Source organism: Pan paniscus, chromosome X (genome assembly GCF_029289425.2).
Source record: "Pan paniscus chromosome X, NHGRI_mPanPan1-v2.0_pri, whole genome shotgun sequence".
Taxonomy (NCBI): domain Eukaryota; kingdom Metazoa; phylum Chordata; class Mammalia; order Primates; family Hominidae; genus Pan; species Pan paniscus.
In genome coordinates, this window is record NC_073272.2 from 36,495,318 (window position 1) to 36,514,911 (window position 19,594).

A 19,594-nucleotide genomic window follows, 5' to 3' on the forward strand; every position below is an offset into this window, starting at 1 on the left:
TGTTTTGCCTAATAAACATAAATTTTGAACAGAAAGTATAAATATGTGATCTCTTGAAACATGGCTCATTAAAATATCATTTTAAACCTCATAACAGTCAACAAGCTGATAGAGACAAAGGTGTTATAGATATTTTTTCTCAGTTCTTTGGAAGACCATGGATGTTTCGTTGTACATTTTTTAAGTGAGAGTCTTCAGTGTCCATGATTAGAATAGAAAATTGATGATCTACGAGTGTACCCAAATCACACACAAACTTAGGAGTAAAAACATTAAGGAAAGGTGTCCTTGTCTAATTTTCAAGGGAGGTGAACCAATAGTTTGAAAAGATTAGTAAAATTGAAATGTCAGTGCCTTTAATGTGTGAGGTTGAAATTCTGCTGAAAGAACATTCAAACTTTTTTGATAAATTAATACATACTTTTAATAAAGCCAGAATGCAATTAAGTTGTTGAATGAAAATTAATATTCATTTAATCAATTTAAGAAACATACATGGTTGACTTCTACATGATTTGGAAATTCTTTTTCAACTTAAAATTAAGTTATTGTTAGCCAAGCTGAGAGCCAAATCAGGAAGGCAATCCCATTTGCAATTGCCACACAAAAAAATAAAATATCTAGGAATGCAGCCAACCAGGGAGGAGAAAGATCTACAGGGATAATTATAAAACACTGCTCAAAGAAAGCACAGAAGACATAAACAAATGGGAAAACATTCCATGCTCATGGATAGGAAGAATCAATAGCATTAACATGGCCATACTGCCCAAAGGAATTTACAGATTCAATGCTATTCCTATCTGGCATTCTTCACAGAACTAGAAAACCTATTTTCAAATTCATATGGAACCAAAAAAAGAGCCCGAATAGCAAAGGCAATCCTAAACAAAAAGAACAAAGTTGGTCGCATCACATTACCTGACTTCAGACTATACAACAGGGCTACAGTAACTAAAACAGCATGGTACTAGTAGTACAAAAACAGGCATATAGACCAATGGAACAGAATAGAGAGCCCAGAAATAAGGCTGCACACTTATAACCATGTGATCTTTGACAAAATTGAGAAAAACAAGCAATGGAGAAAAGACTCCCTGTTCAACAAATGATGCTGGGATAACTGGTTAGGCATATACAGAAGATTGACCCCTTTCTTACACTACATACAAAATCAATTCAAGGTGGGTTAAAGATTTAAATGTAAAACCCAAAACCATAAACTATAAACTACGTTGTCAACCCTATAAGACAAGGTAGGCAATACCATCCTGGACATAGGAACGGGCAAAGATTTCATAACAAAGTCACCAAAAGCAATTGCAACAAAATCAATAATTGAAAAATTGGATAAATTAAAGTTAAGAGCTTCTGCACAGCAAATGAAACTATCAACAGAGTACACAACCTACAGAATGAGACAAAATATTTGCAAGCTATTCATCTGACAAAGATCTAATAGCCAGCATCCATAAAGAACTTAAATGAATTTACAAGAGAAAAATAAACAACCCCATTAAGAACGGGCAAATGACATGAACAGACGCTTTTCAAAAGAAGACATACATGTGTCCAACAAGCATATGCATAAAAAGCTCAATATCACTGATCATTAGAGAAATTCAAATCAAAACCACAATGAGATACCATCTCACACCAGTCAGAATGGCTTCTATTAAAAAGTCAAAAAATAACAGATGCTGGTAAGGTTTTGGAGAAAAGGGAACACTTATACACAGTTATTGGGAGTGTATATTAGTTTAACCATTGTGGAAAGCAGTACAGTATGGTGATTTCTCAAAGACCTAAAAAAAGAACTACCATTCAACCCAGCAATCCCATTACTAGGTATATACCAAAAGAACAGAAATTGTTCTACCATAAAGACACATGCAGGAGAATGTTCTTTGCAGCACAACTCACAATAGCAGACTTGGAATCAATTTAAATGTCCACCGATGACAGATGGGATGAAGAAAATGTAGCACATATACACCATGGAATACTATGCAGCCAGAAAAAAAACCGAGGTCATGCATATTGTGGGAACATGGAAGGAGCTGGAGGCTATTATCCTTAGCACACTAACGCAGGAACAGAAAACCAAATACAGCAGGTTCTCACTTATAAGTGGGAGCTAAATCATGAGAACTCGTGAACACAAAGAAGGGAATAACAGACACTGGGGTCTACTTGAGGGTTGAGGGTGGGAGGAGGGAGAGGATCAGGAAAAATAATAACTATTGGGTACTAGGCTTAATACCTGTGTGATGAAATAATCTGTAGAAGAAACCCTGGTGACATGAGTTTACCTATATAACAAACCTGCACATGTACCCCGAACCTAAAATAAAAGTTAAAAAAAAAATTAAGCTTTTTCAAATTTATTTTGATACGGAGTCTTGCCCTGCTGCCCAGGCTGGAGTGCAGTGGCACGATCTCGGCTCACTGCAACCTCTGCCTCCCGGGTTCAAGCGATTCTCCTGCCTCAGCCTCCCGAGTAGCTGGGACTACAGGAGCCCGCAACCACGCCCAGCCAATTTTTTGTATTTTTAGTAGAGACAGGGTTTCACCATGTTGGTCAGGCTGTCCTCGAACTCCTGACCTCATGATTCACCCACCTCGGCCTCCTAAAGTGCTGAGATTACAGGCGTGAGCCACCACGCCTGGCCCCCAAGCCATTATTTTAACGTACCCCATCATGGAGAAACTTAAAGTAGAAGTGTTTATTTTTAAGCACTAGTCATGGTTAAAATGTAAATTTGATGGTAATAAACATCTGAAATGTACTTATCAACACATATAATTCTATTTTCAGACTTTAATTCTATGTGAAATCAAATCATGGATGATAAATAATCTTACAAAAAGTGGGCAGCTATTTCACATGCAGTCCTTCACCTCTTCATCCAAGCTTCCATACATGACATCATTCAACAATCCTTCAAACACCAAGTGACAGTTATCTACAATATTACAGAACATTTTAAAAACCAACCCTCCAAAAATACTATGGCAAAATGTACCCTCTCTATTGAGTGTTTAACATTGTATCCTTCTTCATTTTCCTTAATCATGTAATAAATTTGATTAGACTGGATTATGTTAAAAATCTTGTCTATTTTATTAAACATGTTACAACTCTGAGATTCAATACATGGGCAGTAGTTAAGAGAAGAGCTATGTTATTAAAACAAAGGAAAAGGAAACAAACAAAAAATAACTCTAACTCCAACACTTCTCTAGCACTATAAAACTTGGCTCCTGTCTGGAATTTTAATGTTTTAGTGTTCATGTACCGAGCGTATCATCAGATGCATTCATAACTTTCTAAAAAAAGAATAAAATTTTATCATACAACATAAAGTAGCAAATTACATTCCAGATTCATAATCAGTTTGAGCCTTGGTTGTTTGAGACTAAACCAAAGATTTTGGAAGGTTTTACATGTATCTCTCTGTGGAAAAGTTAGGTTCTCGAGTTCATTCCATCTCATATCCAAAGTACAAGTAACCAGTCATTAAAGCCATATGCTGGCTGAGGGAAGGTTTTGTCCCAGTCAGACATTATTTATATAATCAATTCAAAGTTCTTAAGTACAGAAGCTACAAAGCAAAGACAAACTGGTTGGCCGTTTGTTGTTGTTGTTGTTCTTCAAAGGCAATAAAGAATGCAGATTTGCAGTTAGACTCAGTGTCAGACTGTGTGCTCCAAACACGGCCCAACAGCAACTCCTACCCCACATTCTCTTCTACAATGTGACCTTGCCACTGCTCCATCAAAAGGTGGTATTCAATTCTCCTTCCCTTAAATCAAGCTGGCCATATGGCTCCTTTGTAACCAACTGAATGTGGTAGAAGACATGTGTGATTTCTCAGCCTAGTTCAGAGAGATTCTGGCTCTTATGACTCTTGTCCTGCGGGACCCACTCAATTTGTAAGAATTCCAATATCCTAAGACCACAATGCTAGAAAGGCCACCTGTAGGCATTCTAGGGAGAGTCACAGCTTTGCCCAGTATCTCACAGCCTTCCCCACCAAGGTGCCAAACCTGTGAGCGAAATCATTTGGAAAATGACCCTACAGTTCCAGACGTTCTGGTTCCTAGCCATTCAAGTTATCTTCCACAAGGGCTCCAGACATCCATCCTCATTACGTCCTATCTGAATTCCTGACCCACAGAATTCATGAGTATAATAAAATGGTTATTTTACACGACTAACTTTTGTTGTGGTTAGTTTCCCAGCATTAGCAACTGGAATACTCTTGGTAAGAATCCATCTTTACCACTAGTTAATTGAGACCTTGGTAATCTTAACAAAAATCCAAAGTTTCCTCAATAATATATAGGGATAACTTTAGCTACCTTGCAAGTTTATTGTGACATTGGGAATAACTGAGGTGTCTGGCTTGTAATAGGACTGAATAAAAGGATAATAGTTTTGTGATCATGATCTACCAAGAGCATTGTTAAATGTTAGGTAATGCATATCAAAATTTAAATTTGAAATTGACAAAGTACTTCATTATGCAATTCATTATGCAATGCAGAGATTTTACTACTTAAAGGGGAAAAATCTTCAATTATTGAAAAAAGTATCACTGGGATTTTCTGAATATATAACCAGGAAGAAACATAACACTAACAAACAGGCACTTTCATATATTTAATCTTTATGATAAACCATTTGAGGACATTAAGTTGTATGAGGTCACATGACTGGTAAGTGGCCAAGTTCAGGTCAGTTAGAATCCAATGTCTCATTTATTCTCCAACATACTACTCTACTCTGATACAGAATTACATTACAATTTAGCATAGCTCACATGGAAGTTTGTTGTGGTATTTATTTATTTATTCGGTTAGTTATTTTGGGGTAGCCCTCAGAACCAGAAGTGGTTCAGAGAGCTCCCTGCTGTGGTATTTAGGTTAGGTATTCCAGAGACACATTTTGAAGCATCTATATTCCTTTCACTAACATGTCTAGTAGCACTGACTATATCTATGGTCTCTGCAAGTGGTCTTACTATTAAACAAAAACTTGCAGGAAATTTCTTGAAATGTATTCCCGACAGCAAGTAAAATCTATTGCTTGAGATATTCTTTTGTTTGTTTTTGTTTTGTTTTGAAATGTTTTACGAAAGGCCAGGCTTTTCCCACACCCATCAAATCCCTTAGCTGCCAAGACTGATCTAAGTGGCTCCCTGGGAATTATAATCCTTCTATGAATGTGAGCAAAAGAGAAATTATATCTGTTCACAAATTAAAATGTCCTTTGTAAAAGTAAATCTAAGGAACCTGAAAATCTAAAAGACATTAAGAGAAAGTCATCAGGAAGATCTTGAAATAAGTTATACTTGGTTTTCTCTGGCTTATCAGTGGAGAAAGTTTTGGTGCTCTCTGGTACTCTTAACTGTCCACCCGTCTATGATGTCTAGGTTAAACAAAACTGCATTTATTCTTCTTATGTTCTTTTCAAGGAAGCCAGAAGTGGGTATAACAATAGTGACTTCCAGGCTTGCGGAGCTATTTGTAAAAATGCATCAATATCAACACATTTCAAGCAACAAGCTGAACCTTCCCCGGAGCAAATCACATTGTGAGGTTTCCTAATGAAACTGTATTTTCGAATTAAGGAATAAATGCAAAATATGAACAGATGAAACATGTTTGAACTCAGAATCACTATATCTCAGATTTGCTAAGACGTGCAGGTGGTTAGGCAGTTCCATTTATCTTTAACACCTAAGATAGGCTTTCTTATAAATTCCTTTTAAAGTAGCTTTTTATACTAAAGTTAAAAAAAGATCTACATATAAAGCACTCTAAAAAGAATTTCTTGTCAATTAGAAATGATAATATTCACCTGTTATTAGCATATGGTATACTGCCATTTCAAAACTACCAATGACTCACGTTACAAATGCAGCTATTTTTAGGATAGTATGTGAATGATGTTAACAATATCCCTTGAAAAAAGGTACTATTTGATCAAGTATTTTGGGATAAAAAAAGGAAAAATGAATTTGTTATATCCCTAAATTACTGTTAGTAAAAGTGTTCATTTGGCCATCTGTATGTCCTTGCTTTTTCCTTAGTCAACAAATTACACAGACACCAAAAAGCAATCTGCTTTATATGAAATAGCTATGTATTTATACATTTTAAAGAAGAAATGTAAAGTCTCCTTAGAGGTTATAGAGCACATTTGATATCAAATTTAGGGCATCAGCATTCTGTATACACTTGTGCCAATCCTATTTACACTAAGGATTCTTGTAATTGCTGTGAAATCCTAGCAACTATATCCTAGAAATAAAGTTAGCAAACTAAATGTGACTAAGCAGAAGTCTAAAATATTACTATAATTTGTGTAAGATTTAAGGTTTATTAAAAGGTTCCCCAAAACAGTACTGGGGAAAACTACCCTTAGAAAGAATTCTGTGGCCGGCAGCCATGTGAGTACTGCGTATTCTAAACTTCCTAACAAGCACACTTTATTTTTTTTTTCTCTTTCCACCATTAATCACAGTCAATTAGCCGCTTTCTCATATGTCTTTCTGGAACACTTAGAACTTAAGATGAGTGCCTCAACTGTCCTCCATACATTGAATTGGAACACCAGAGAAAAGCATTACGGCTGACTGACAACCGGATTACTGGTTCGTACTAGAAGAGCTGACGCAACCTTCAATACACCAGAACACAAGAGGCATGGTTCTACTTTTGCTTAAAATCATAAAACAGGTTATAAACAGCAAATGATGCACATTTGGTACCAAAATTAAAATGCAAGTTTAAAAATAATGGCATAGGGGAAAGTTTCAGTAGAAACTGGGTCTAAGTAGGGCATACTATTGTGAGTAGAAACATTCCTGAAATGCTCCTTCAGTAAATACAGGCCTGCCTCTTCACAGCAGTTTTAATTCTAATTAAGACAAACATTTTTAATTAAGCCTTAAAGATCCTGGTGAAGGGCCTTCAGTAAAAGTGTCCTCGGTGGTTCCTCCCAAGGTAATTTATTTTGAAAGACAAAGATGTGGATCTCTCAAAATCTTCAGAGAAGACATTTCCCTCCCTGTTTTCTGCTACTCCACACAGCAAACAGACTGAAAAAAGCTGCTTGCCCTTTGGAACAGACAAGAAAAGCACTGCTGGTTTTGATTCGGGCATTCCCCTTCCTTTCAAAACACTGGCGGACAGAAGCTTCAAGTTCACATAACATAAGAGAGCACATTTTGTAAAGTGGGGACACAGAGCAATTTTCCATATCTTGTTTCCTTTCCTCCACCCCCGCCCTGTGTCCCACCATCACCGTGGAGAGCAAAAAATGAACTGCTATTATATATACACAAAGTCAAGAACTTGTTCCAGAAAACCTCTAACAAAACCATCTCTACTTTTTACCCATTTGCTTATGAATTCTACTTTATCTGGGCTGAAAACTATTTTTTTAAGGCAAGATAAGATGAAAGCTGATTTTCAGAAATCCAAATAGAAATACACGCTGGGCTATGACTTTCAGCAAGGGGGTAGAATAAACAGGGAAAAATCCCAAACTGGGCCTGCCTTTGATTTTTACTTTGCAGAGTGCTATTACCGCTATATTTGCATTAGGCTTGCGTCTCCATATTTCCTTGACTAGAGAGGAAAAAAGCTGAGATAAATGGGTATGAAGGCAATTAAGAAAAGGTTAGCAAACACTGTATGTTGCTCTACAAACTCGAGCTGGCTTCTCCCCATTCCCTACATTCCTGGCCAAGAAAAAAGGGTACTGGCTTGAAAAGCAAATGTGAGTTGAAACTGGTTTCTCTAACCTATCTGAAAAGTCTTTATGCAATCAGGGGTCTATTATTTCAGGAGACAGAGAGAAAGGGGCAAAACATTCACGTTGCCAAGGAGTCGTGCAGTAGCTGTCATTCCTACATAAATTTTATTATTGAAGAGGGGAAAGGAGATATTTTCGCCAAAGTTTATTTGGATCCCCTGGTTACCGAAGAAAGAAATTCTGCCGATTTATTTTATCTTTAGTTGTAAACAGCCAACCCTGAAAGAATTGAAGGACCTAAATGTTGACCTCCTGCTGCCAACCAGTTCCCTCCACAGTGAATTAACCAACAAAGAGGAAACCCTTCAATGGGAATTTTGAGGTAGTATCAAAGAAAAAGCCTTTTTTAAACACAAAATTAAATTTACAGAAGAAACTTGGTCAAATTTTCCTGTGTTATAACAGGAAACCAAAGACAAAAGAAAATCAGATTTTTGTGGCTTTTTGTGCTATTTCAACTTTGTTACAACTTGAAACGTTTCCAGGAAAGCTTTATAAATAGTCCCAGAGAAGACATGAAACTGGAAGGAATGTAATGAGTTTCTCAGGTGTCTATGTGTGTGTGTGTGAGTCTGTGTATGTGTGTGTGAGAGAGAGAGAGAGAAAGAGAGAGAAAGAAAGAAAATCGCCGGCAGGTCCTCTCTCTTTATTTCCCTTTCTCTTCGCTGACACCAGCAGTTGAAGAATCAAAATTAGAAAGGAAGGGGTTTGTAGCGAGAAATCATAAGTTGACTGATTTCTGCTAAGGGCATAACTGGGGCGCCGGGGAAGGCAACTGGAGGGTCAGGGAGGGCGGAAAGCAGTAAAGCCCCCTGGGACTGGTAGCCTCAGTAGCTACCTTATTCTCCACTCCCCACCCCCATCTTATCCATTTGCAGCTTTCAGCGCTGGCGGAATAAAGCACAACTTTCTAGGCATCTGTGAGTAGCTCATGGAGAAAAGAAAGGTCTGGAGGAGAGAAGAGTTACTTAGAGTGGCAGAGAAAGAAAGGCAACTCACAATCAACGGCGGCGTCACCAAAAAAGGAAAGGAAAACAAGCCTGTCCCTCCCTCAACTCTTCATATCCATCAAAAACGTAAGGAAATAAAATCCAAACCGAAATACATTGGTGAAAACGCAGATAAGGTGGAGTGGAACCGGCAGAAATGTGAACACTAGGCAAATTCGTCCTCGAGAGAGGAAGGAAAAAGAGTGGGGAAGACCGAACAGCGAACCCCCGCAGCATCTCGGTGGAGTTGGGGAGTTTTTGCCTGCTTCTTTTTTAACGGGGGTGTGGAAGGCGTCGCATTTTTTTACACAGCCACATGGCTCTCGCCTCAAATGATAACAAATACCCAAAATAGCGTACGTGTTACTCCAGAACAGGAGGAATGGCCACGGGGAAGGGAGAGGGCGTGGGCTGTCGCTTTAGGTTTGGCGACCAGGGATGGGGAGGGAAGAGGGGTGGATGCCAGGGAGGTGGCGGGAGCCCCAGGATCCGAGAAGGGCCTGGACGGGGTGGGACGGGCCAGGGCAGAGGATGCGGGGACGTGGGGACAGGCGGTGACTGTCCTGGCAGTGGGGCGCGGGGCAGTCCGGGGCGGGAGGCAGGGGTCGCGGCGCGCCAGGCCCTCACCGCTGCTGAGCGTGGACTCGCAGTGCCAGATGTCCAAGCTGGCGGGTTTCCGGCAGGACTCCCACAACGACAGGTAGTACTGGTGGTCAGCTGTGACCCAGGCCGGGCTCAGCACCGCCCCCAGGTCCAGACACAGCGCCAGGAAGATGCACACCAGCCCGACCAGCTTCAAGGGGGTCAGCACCGACACGCGCACCTCCTCCATGCCGCTGCCCGCCGAAGCCATTCCTGGGCGCCGCTGTCGTCCGCCCCGCCGCAGGCGAGGACGCCAGGCGGGTCCGGAGAGCCGGGAGCCGGACCTTCCGAGGGGAGAAGCCGCCGAGCTGCCACGCGCGGGGACTCGCTCCCTCGGGGCTCTGCGCGCCCCCTGCCGCGCGGCCAAGGTGGGTCTGCGGAGGCGGCCGGCCGGGTGTGGGTCGTCGGCAGCCGCAGCGACGTCGATTCCACCCCGGACCTTCGCCGCCGGCCCCGCGCCGCGCTCTGCCAGCGCCCGCGCCCGCTCCGCCCGGCTCGGCCGGGCTCGCTCCGCCCCGTCCCCTCCCCGGGCTGCGGGAGGCGGTGCCGTACGGGGAGGGGCGGAGGGCCAGCACTTGGTGGCTTCGGCTCCAGTTCCCAGTGCCGGAGGCTCGCGCCTGTCCCGCCCCTACCCCGCCTCTGGCCCGCGGGCGGAGCCCGGTGCCAGCCCGCGCCCCCGATTCGCAGCGCGCGGCAGTTCCTTGAAGCAGCCCCGCGCCCAGCCCAGCCCTCGCCCGGCCCCCAGCCTCGCTGGCTCCAGGTCGCCGGGCTCTCCCCTTTCGCCCAGTCACGTGGGTTTCCTTTTCTTAGGGAGCAGGAGTGGGCCGTTTTCTAGAAGGCGCCAGAGGTGGATTCCTAGGTTTCCTAAGCTGTGCCTCTTGGAGCAAGGACAGGTCCTCTGTCTCTCAGTGATGTAACACGCCCCTCCCCGGACAATTTCACATCCTGAGAGATTTGCAGGACGGAGGAGAAAAGTGACTAAATGCATTTTGCCCTCTTTTCAAAACCAGACGGGCCCAGGAGTCCCCCGGTTTTCCCTGTTTCCTCACTTCTCCGCTAGCCTGCTGCCGCTTCTGTTCTCTGGGCTCACCTGCTTTTGCGCCCCCCTATGAAGGGCATTTGCTCTGAAAACGCAGGCGCTAAAAAGGAAATGAGAGCTCCTGCGAAATATGAAGTAAGTCTTATTTCCATCTCCACTGCTCTGCCCTTTGGGTGTTGGCTAAAACCTTTATTAATTCCGCTTTGCATTATGCCAAGCTGGATCTAATTCCCCTCCTGGGTATTAGGATGTCCTTGTCCTTAGCAAGATCTAGCCCAGGACCTGCAATAGGAAAAGTGATGTGTATATTTCCTGAATGGTAAACTAAGCAATCTACAAATATTTGTTGAGCATCTAAGGGCTAAGGATTCAACACAATAGGACATCGTCCTGTTCTTAAGTAGATGCACCATATTTTCTCCCTTATGTGAGGACTAAACACCTCTTGAAATTGAAATTGAAATTTTGTAATTGCCTGGTTCAGCATGTGATTGGTGGGTTATCTGTCTCTTGTAGCTCTTTGACTCATCTCCATCTTTTCTATAAAATAAATAATTTATTGAATACATTAATGAGGAGGGGCGATGTTTCTAGATCTTTAGTCATCCCAAAAACTTGGTGAGACTCCCAAAACAGTGGTTAAGAGCTGAAGAATGCAAGAAACATGTTCTCTCTTCTATGAAACACAATCCTCAATGTTGCAAGATTTCATACTTTTGGTTGATAAAAATTATTTTCCCCCAACCACATCTTTCCATAGGTTGAACACATGTTGACTGCAGCAACATTTTGGGCTAAGAAACAATCGAGTTAGTGTCAAATGAGAACAAACCTAATGTAAAATAAAGGCCCGGGCTTTTCTTATATTTACAATTTCGGGAACTTTTCTCCCACCTCTCAATCATTACCATGCTAATTATTGCAGGACCCTTGACAAAGAATGCCTAGAGCATCCAGAGCTCACTAACCTCCAAATCCCAAAGGGCTTCTTGGCTTCTCAACTAGAAAGAAGCCTAAGTGCATATTCTCCTTAAAAAATTAGGGAACACTGAACAATTTACAAACCGGGACAATTAATAGGTGACCAGGATTGTGTGACTGTTCTTTTACCTAGATTTATAATGTGTATTCAAAAGTAATAAGAAAATGTCTTGAGTGTGCTCTCAAAGATATAAAGAAATCTTTATTTTGCCTCCAACTTCTATCATCTTCTCTTTAATAAGTTTATTTTCCAATTAGCCAATAGTTTTCTTTATTCTCTTCAATGCAGGCTTTCTTTCCCCTCTACCCCTACCCCAACCCCCACCTCCACCCACATTTTTGCTTAATTTTTTCTGGCTTGTTCTCAACTGCTTGCTTGAGTTACTCCATCCTTCTTTATACTATCTAAAAATATTGTCTCTATACTGTCTCCAAAACTAGAAAAGTAAACAATTTTTAACAAAAAGCCAAATTTTCCTTAAAAAACTCTATTCCTCTATTAATAATTTATAGAATTTTGCACAACATAGGCCCATCAACCATCCCTAATCCTCAATTTCAAAATACAACAAACTCTCAAAAGTATTTTTTTTCTTTTCATATATTTGTAGCAAACTCAGGGGCACAGGGACACTTCCTCTCCAACTGCTGAAGGTTCACTGGAAATGAACTGAGAAAAGGCAGATTAATTGGAGAAAAAAATGCATATAAAACTTATTTTATGTGCACAGGGAAAAAAATCACAGGAGTGTGATTACCCAATAACACAATGAGGTCCAGATGCTTATATACCCTTCTTCACTGAAAGAGAGATGAGGGGTGTAGGAGTAAATGATTGCCAGGGGAAACTGGGCCCAAAGAACATGGCCTGAAACAAAGTTTTTCTGAGCTCTGGGGAAGGTGGCAGTAAGGTGAGGGGCAGAATGTCACTGTGAACAAAGGTTGTCTTGTTATGCAGATTGAGCCTCCCAGGTAATTTCTGAACTGCCCTGGAAAGAATAGATGAAAAGTCAGTCCTGACATAGTGAGAACTCCCAGTCTCTTCTGGGTGGTTAATCTTTCCTGGTTATTTGATGAGATTTCAAGGGAAGGGGTCTTAAGATAATTGCATTTTTTTTGGAAAGGAGTTTTCTTAGTTATATAAGGAAATTCCAGAGGGAATTCCTCCTGGTGCTTCAGGAAGCAAAGAGAGTCAGAGAGACAGAGAGGCAGGGAAAAGTCAGAGAGAGTCCTTGAGGCTGATTCTTGAGTTCAGTATGTCAAAGCACCATATTTGGGGGTTTTGTTTTATCATCCAAAAGACCACCAGGATGGCTAAATACTAGAAAGAAGAGCTTTATTGTCGATATTAGTTTTCAAACTGGGAAGAGAAGGTCTCTGGCAGGAGCCGAAGGTGCTCCCTCTTTGAATAGGGGAAGGACAGGTTGGGTTTTATACCTCACGGGGTCCATATTACAAAATATAATCATATATATTTAGCAAGTTTGGGAGAAAAGCAATACATATTTATCAGAGGAGAAGAAAGCATGCACAATGGGTAAACATATATGTAACATCCCATGTTCACTTTGGGGCAGGGTCTTAGCACTAAAACGAGGTGGAATTTGGCTCTTTACATCAAAAGTTGAACTGTATGACACAAAGACAGTTTCTATGCAGCCTCTGTAAGCTGGCTGAAACTGGCTTAAGGTCTGTAATTGCTTATGAGAAAAGAATGTTTATAAGGTCCGTACTATGTCCAATCAGAGTTGCAGTGGTCTGGGTTGTAACTTAGAATTAGTAGGAATCTGATAGCTCCTATTGTTTGGAAGTTCAGAACAGTAGGAATCTGGAAATTTGCCATGTTAGCTAGGCCCTGAACCCTAGACCCATAAGTCATTTTGTTTCCTTAACCACGGGGTTCATATTAGCTAATATAGGGGCATCTATTTCTCAGATTAGAGCTTTCTGATCCCCAACAGTGGGAAAACATATTTTAAACTGATGTGAGGCTATCTATGGTTTCAATTTATCCATTTAGTGTGAAGAAATATGTAGGCAGAGATCCCACAGTGTATGCACCATAGTATTCTTCGAATATCTGAAAAATCATGAATTGCCCAACATAGCTGGCCCCAAAAGTTTCATATAAAAGACAGTAGACTTGGCCTGGTGCAGTGGCTCATGCCTGTAATCCCAGCACTTTGGGAGGATGAGGCGGGTGCATCACCTGAGGTCAGGAGTTCGAGACCAGCCTGGCCAACAGGGCGAAACCCCGTCTCTACTGAAAATACAAAAATCAGCCGGGCGTGGTCGTGCATGCCTGTAATCGCAGCTACTGGGGAGGCTGAGGCAGGAGAATCGCGTGAACTTGGGAGGCAGAGGTGGCAGTGAGCCAAGACTGCACCATTGCACTCTGGCCTGGACAACAGAGCAAGGCTCTGTCTCAAAAAAAAAAAAAAAAAAGATGATAGACTTGTATTTACCCTAAAAATGGGAAAAGTAGAATGGGAGATTCCAAAATTAGCAAACATTGAATGAAAACCTACCCCCCAAAAAGTATCTGACTGGAAGTGGGTGGTAGTTGGGGTGGGAAGTGACAGTTAAGATTTATGTATGTATCTTATGTATGTATCATATATCTGAATATATATGTGTGTGTGTGTATGTGTGTGTGTATGTGTGTGTGTGTGTGGCAGAAACAAAAGTTAAAATAGACCCAGATTTCAGAAATGGATTGAACTGTGAAGAAAATTCAAGTCCCTAGTCAAGGAGATTTAAGATCTCTTAAAAGGGATGGCTTTGTTGGCCCTGCACTGTCACATCACACAAAGGCCAGAAGCCACCTCCTTTACCCGAGGCTAGCTGAGGCACCATATCACCATGATCACCCCTGTCCTGGGACCTCATGGGGCAAAGGCTACAACTAGAGTCATATAGTACAGGAGCTCCATGAAAATTGGGTATATGAGTTGTATAGCCAGGGAAAGGCAGGAAGTTGTCTCTCTCTGAACCCTGAAATAAAGGATGAGATCATCTCCAAGCTTGAACCACTGAGGCCACAGAAACAGGTCAGTAATGTGAGAGGTCGAGGTCAAATGGAAGAAACTGGAAAGTTCATCAGGGAAGTGGAAAGTGTCATAGCTGGAGGTAGAAGGTGTGGAAGAGATGTAGGGAACACATTTCAGATGTTGAACTGGTCTTAAGAAAATAAAGAGGACTTACTGTCATGCTGTTAGCTTATAGCCTATCAGCAAGTGCACTAACTCTGTGTTTTTTTTAACAGTTGAAATGTGCAACTACTTAAGTTCAGTCACGTGGGATAAACCACTAAGGACTTAACCAATTAGGAAGGAAAAAATTATTTACTGTTTTCAAGCCCAGCAAATCTCATACATTGTCCAAGTTCCCAATGTGTCACTGTCACAGCAGCCACTGGTCACTGCCAATCTTAAGCCCATTTTTTAGATGGGCAGTGGGAAGGTATCCTCCAGTTTTTCCGACTTCCATCCATATAGAGTAGGCTCTGTCCATTGGGTACAGGGCCACCTGGTTGGGCTCTTTCAGTTGCACTTCTCCTTCCAGATCCTGGAAAGTTGTTCATACACTGTGGATTTCAGCACTGGGATCACATCCAGACATGCACTGGTTAGACCTCTTTGCTCTCAGAGAGAAGAAATTGAATGGAGGGACAAACAGATTCCTTGAGAGAAAAAAACAATTAAATATTCATTGAAAAATTAGAAATACACTAGTCCTCCCATTATCTTCAGGGATATGTTTCAAGAACCCCAGTGGATGTCTGAGACCACAGATAGTACCTAATCATATATATAGTGTTTTTTCTATACATACACACCTCAGATAGAATTTTATTTATAAATTAGGCACAATAAGAGATTGATAACAACTAATAATAAAATAGAACAATCATAACAATATACTGTAATAAAAGTTATATGAATGTAGTATCTCTTTCCCTCTCAAAATATTTTACTGTACTAACATGTTTTCAGATCGTGGTTGACCTTAGGTAACTGAAACTGAGGAAAGCAAAACTATGAATAAGGTAACACCATTGTACCCATTGCTTGTCCAGTGGAACAAGTAATAAGGTCAACAAGATACTTTAGGAATAAGAAATGGAAAAGAGCACGTTAGAGGTTTACTGTCTTTACTATACTTTTATTCTTGAAGTCCACTCCAGAAAGACTGTGATTTGAGTGAAACCATAATATAATGAGGCCTACCTGATATTTATGGTAATTAATGAGGTCAAGAGGGTTCCAGATTCTGGTGCATTCTGTTTCATTTCTGGGATTTCTTGTTGCATTGTTGCAAATTTTTTGGCTTAAAATTATCATAAATGACGGTGATTGATAGTTGCTGTTTCTGCTTTTATTTAAAAAATACCATTTATAAAAATTAATAATCCTGCATCTAAAAATCAAAATTTTATCATTTTCTAATGTCTTTTCTATTTTAAAAATGTACTATAATGTTGAATTAGTTAGATTTCGGTCAGTAATATCAAGTAACTTACTATTCACATTAGACGCTGTTTTGATTTCAGATTAATTGATGTTTCACAGTAGGATCTATGACCATAAAAATATAGTTGTCCACAAAAAAAGAAAACAAATCATGGAATTGGAAACACTAAAAGACATGAGAGGGAAAGGATGATTAGTTTTAAAATAAATACGTTCATTGTAATGAAAGAAGTGTGCGTCAGATGACCAGGAGGTAGGAATATGGGAAACTTAGACTATTCTCACTGGGACCAATTCTAAATGCCTTTTCCATTTCCTTGTCAAGCATTCATTTCCTTAACAATGGTTACATATAGGCACAACTCTTCCTCCACATTTGTAGTGTATTTGTATTCATTTAAAGCTATGTGAAGAAATGACCAGGTGTATGTATATCAAGCACATCATTACTGCAGTTTTAATCTTTCTGTCTCCTTGTTTTTACAACTACAAGTTGAATCTTCTGGTTACACTGAAGCAAGTGCATGCCTACCAACTTACTCTCATCATGGTGGAATTTTGGTTATCCTTGGACATCATCATCATGATACATCATTTCTATATCTGTTTTGGAGTGTCCTGTGCTTGGGAACTAAATGGAAAATGGAACACCATAGCCTCAGAAATAGTTACCCTGAATAGCTGAAACATTGGTAGAATGAGCAGGCTTAGCTTATTCTTGCTGAAGCTTGGAGGGCTAAGTGTAGACTCATGACTTAGGTGTTGACTGAGACACAGATCAAGAGGTCAGAGTAGAGAAGGAAGGCATCAGGAAGTTATTTGCCCTCCCCCACTGCTCTTCTTGGAGCTGGCTCGCTAAGCTTTATCTGTGACTTTAAATTTTAGTCAAATCCATCTTTATGGACTTCTTGGTGAATTTTCATAGACAGTCTTCATAGAGACGTTTTGCCCTTGTGCCTTTGAATGAAGATGCTTGCAGATAGATGGAAAAAGTCTAAGAATTTCCAGCTTAGACACCCCCTTCCTGAATTTGGGTCCTATTTTGTCAGTTTCCCACGTTAGCAATAGATGTTGATTGACAAGATGACCAGCACTGTTCTATTCGCTGCCATGTGCTTATTTTTTGTAATACAGAAAATCTCAAAACTGTTGTAGCTGGGAGCCCTTCCCCAATGTTCTCCTGATGGACACAGTATCTGTAGCGTCCGAAAATTCTCCTTCATAGGAAGTATGGGTACCTCCTCTCTTTTGTGGTCTGAAGGACTCACATGTACAACGGGGCCAAAAGTGACCCCAAATCATACATCTAAAGTATAGTGATGGCTCAATGTCAACTAAAGGAAAAGCTGAAATTAAAAAGCATTTAGTAGAAAGAATACCTACAACAGTTTATACTCACATTCCAACTTAGAAGAATGCAGCTAAGCTATTTCTCTTGAGTTTCCAAAAGCTGGTCTTAAATGTCAGCAGTACCAGGGGACTGAGGATAGTGGAATAAAGATTCTCTTAGAAATTTTTTTTCAGTGTAGCTCCCACCTTTAGATTTCACCTTTTAATATTAGTCTGTAAAGTGAGTATTACTGCGTGGTATGTCTACAGTCTGTCAAAATTCAAAATGTCAGTCGGTTCATGTCCAAACAAACATAGGTGGAAAAATATTAGAACAATATGAAGATCTGTGCTTATGTCATTTCTGAATCATTTTCTTTTCAACTTTTCTCTAGTCTACGTGTTTCACACTTTTCCCCCTCTCCTTTCAAGCTTTCTTATCTTTGGTAAATAAGAATAGGAATCTCTTTAAATTCATCAAGACCAAGGTTAAAATACTCGCTTTGGAACCTACTGACTGTATGGCTTTGAGCACGCCATGAGCCTCAGTTCCCTCCTTTATAAAATGATATGATGCATCACTGGGTTGTTGTGAGGATTAATGTGGTAATTTACATAAGGTGTAATGTCTGGCATATGGTATGCACGAACCATGATTATTACATTATTATAATCCAGATGTCAACGAGGGCCTCCTGGTCCCTGAGAGATTTAGGTAAACTTTGCTCAAATCTCCAATTTCATGATCCTTCAGAGTACAAAGTCCTTTCCAAAATTCTTACTTCTTCTTGTCTCTGTATTTGGTTCTGCATCTTACACTGAATTCTTCCCCTTGAAAACCTAGGTGCAAATGCCAGCCCCTTTACCAATTTCTGGAAAAAAAAAATCAAACGGCACTATTTAGTTTTGAGTTAATACAAGGCTTTTCTGACTGCTTCAGAAGTCATAAGAAAGGGGTGCTACACAATGAAGAGGAAAGACTTCCATATCTTGCTTGGCTCATCAGAACCCACATCTGCGCCCTCTTCTCTGTCAGCCTTCTCCTCCTTTTTCTCCCCAGTGCTCATTCAGTAGTTTCCATCCCTAGTGCTCTAAACTCTTGCTACATGAAGTGCATATGCCATCATTACTGGCATCACCTGGAGGTTTGATGGTAATGCAGATTTCTGGCCCCACCAGAAATTCAGACCTACTTAATCAAAATCTGTAGTTTAAACGGGATTCCTAGTGACTCTTGCACAGGTTAAAGATTGAAAAGTGCTGATCCACATCATCTTCTCAGGCCTGTTAGGGCTCAAAGTCTACCCCAGTAGCTGTATCAAAGTTAAGAGAATAAAAATTCACTATTTTATACCCTACCTTTCAACACATTATGCGGTGACCAGGTGAATGGTGTTTCTTTCATGTCCACTCCTCAGTAGGCTCTATTTGTCACTGATTTTGGGCCCATTGACAATGATGAGTCAGCTTTGTTTTAGCTGACATAAGTGTATTCTTCACTCAATTGTTCTTAACCACCTTGTTTTGTTATGCTCCCACGACTGGGGGCTGTGATTCTCAGTGCAGCCCGTGATTCTGACAATGTATTAATTGGCTGATAAAGATAAATGAGGATGTCTCTCTAGGTACACCTAAAACACCAACTTTTAAGACAGAGGAATAAAAAGAGTGACATATGGCTTCTTGTGAATTCAGTTTGTGACATTCATATAGCTTCACGATGCATAAATAAACTACTAGAAATTTAGAAGTAAAAAGCAAAAGTTCATTTATCCAAGTCATCTGAAAAAACATCATGAAACAAAGTACAAAAAAGCTGCTAATCCCCACTGATAAAAACTATCAAATAGGAAGGGTCACAGACTTGGAAATGATACCTCTAGTTAAAGTAAGAGGATGAAGCTGCATTGTGGTTTCAAACTGTGGCCACGTTGACATTTGCTCTCTGAGCTCCTTTTCAATCCCTTATCTTTAGCCAACCCAGTTGTCAGATTTTAGGATAGTCTTCTTAATTGACAAACAAGAAATGGCGTGCCCATGAACAGTGCTGTGAATAGAAGCCACTTATGGAAGCCAAAGCACATTAGAGATGGCATTTGGAAAAATGGATCCAGGTGACATGATGTACAGAGATAGTGGATATAGGGTTTTTAGAATGATGGCGAGAAAATTAAAGTGGAAGCCAAGTAAAATTTACTTTAAATAGAATTAGAAAAGTTCAATTATATATGAATCGTTGATAGGTTAGGAGAAAAAATAGAAGAGAAATAAAACATTGATTACTTGAGTTGATACTTAAGACTAAAGGACAGGC

The 19,594-nt window shown here is 40.4% G+C and overlaps 1 protein-coding gene across 1 annotated transcript in view; it reads right to left on the minus strand.

Annotated features, from left to right (window-relative positions):
* The window catches only part of TMEM47 (transmembrane protein 47), a 30,179-nt gene extending 20,219 nt beyond the window's left edge, over positions 1–9,960 (minus strand). The window contains exon 1 of the mRNA XM_003817711.6: positions 9,445–9,960. Within this exon, the coding sequence (XP_003817759.2) occupies positions 9,445–9,670 (226 nt within the window). The 5' untranslated portion in view covers positions 9,671–9,960. The remainder of the gene's footprint in view (positions 1–9,444) is intronic.
* Positions 9,961–19,594: the final 9,634 nt, after the last annotated feature.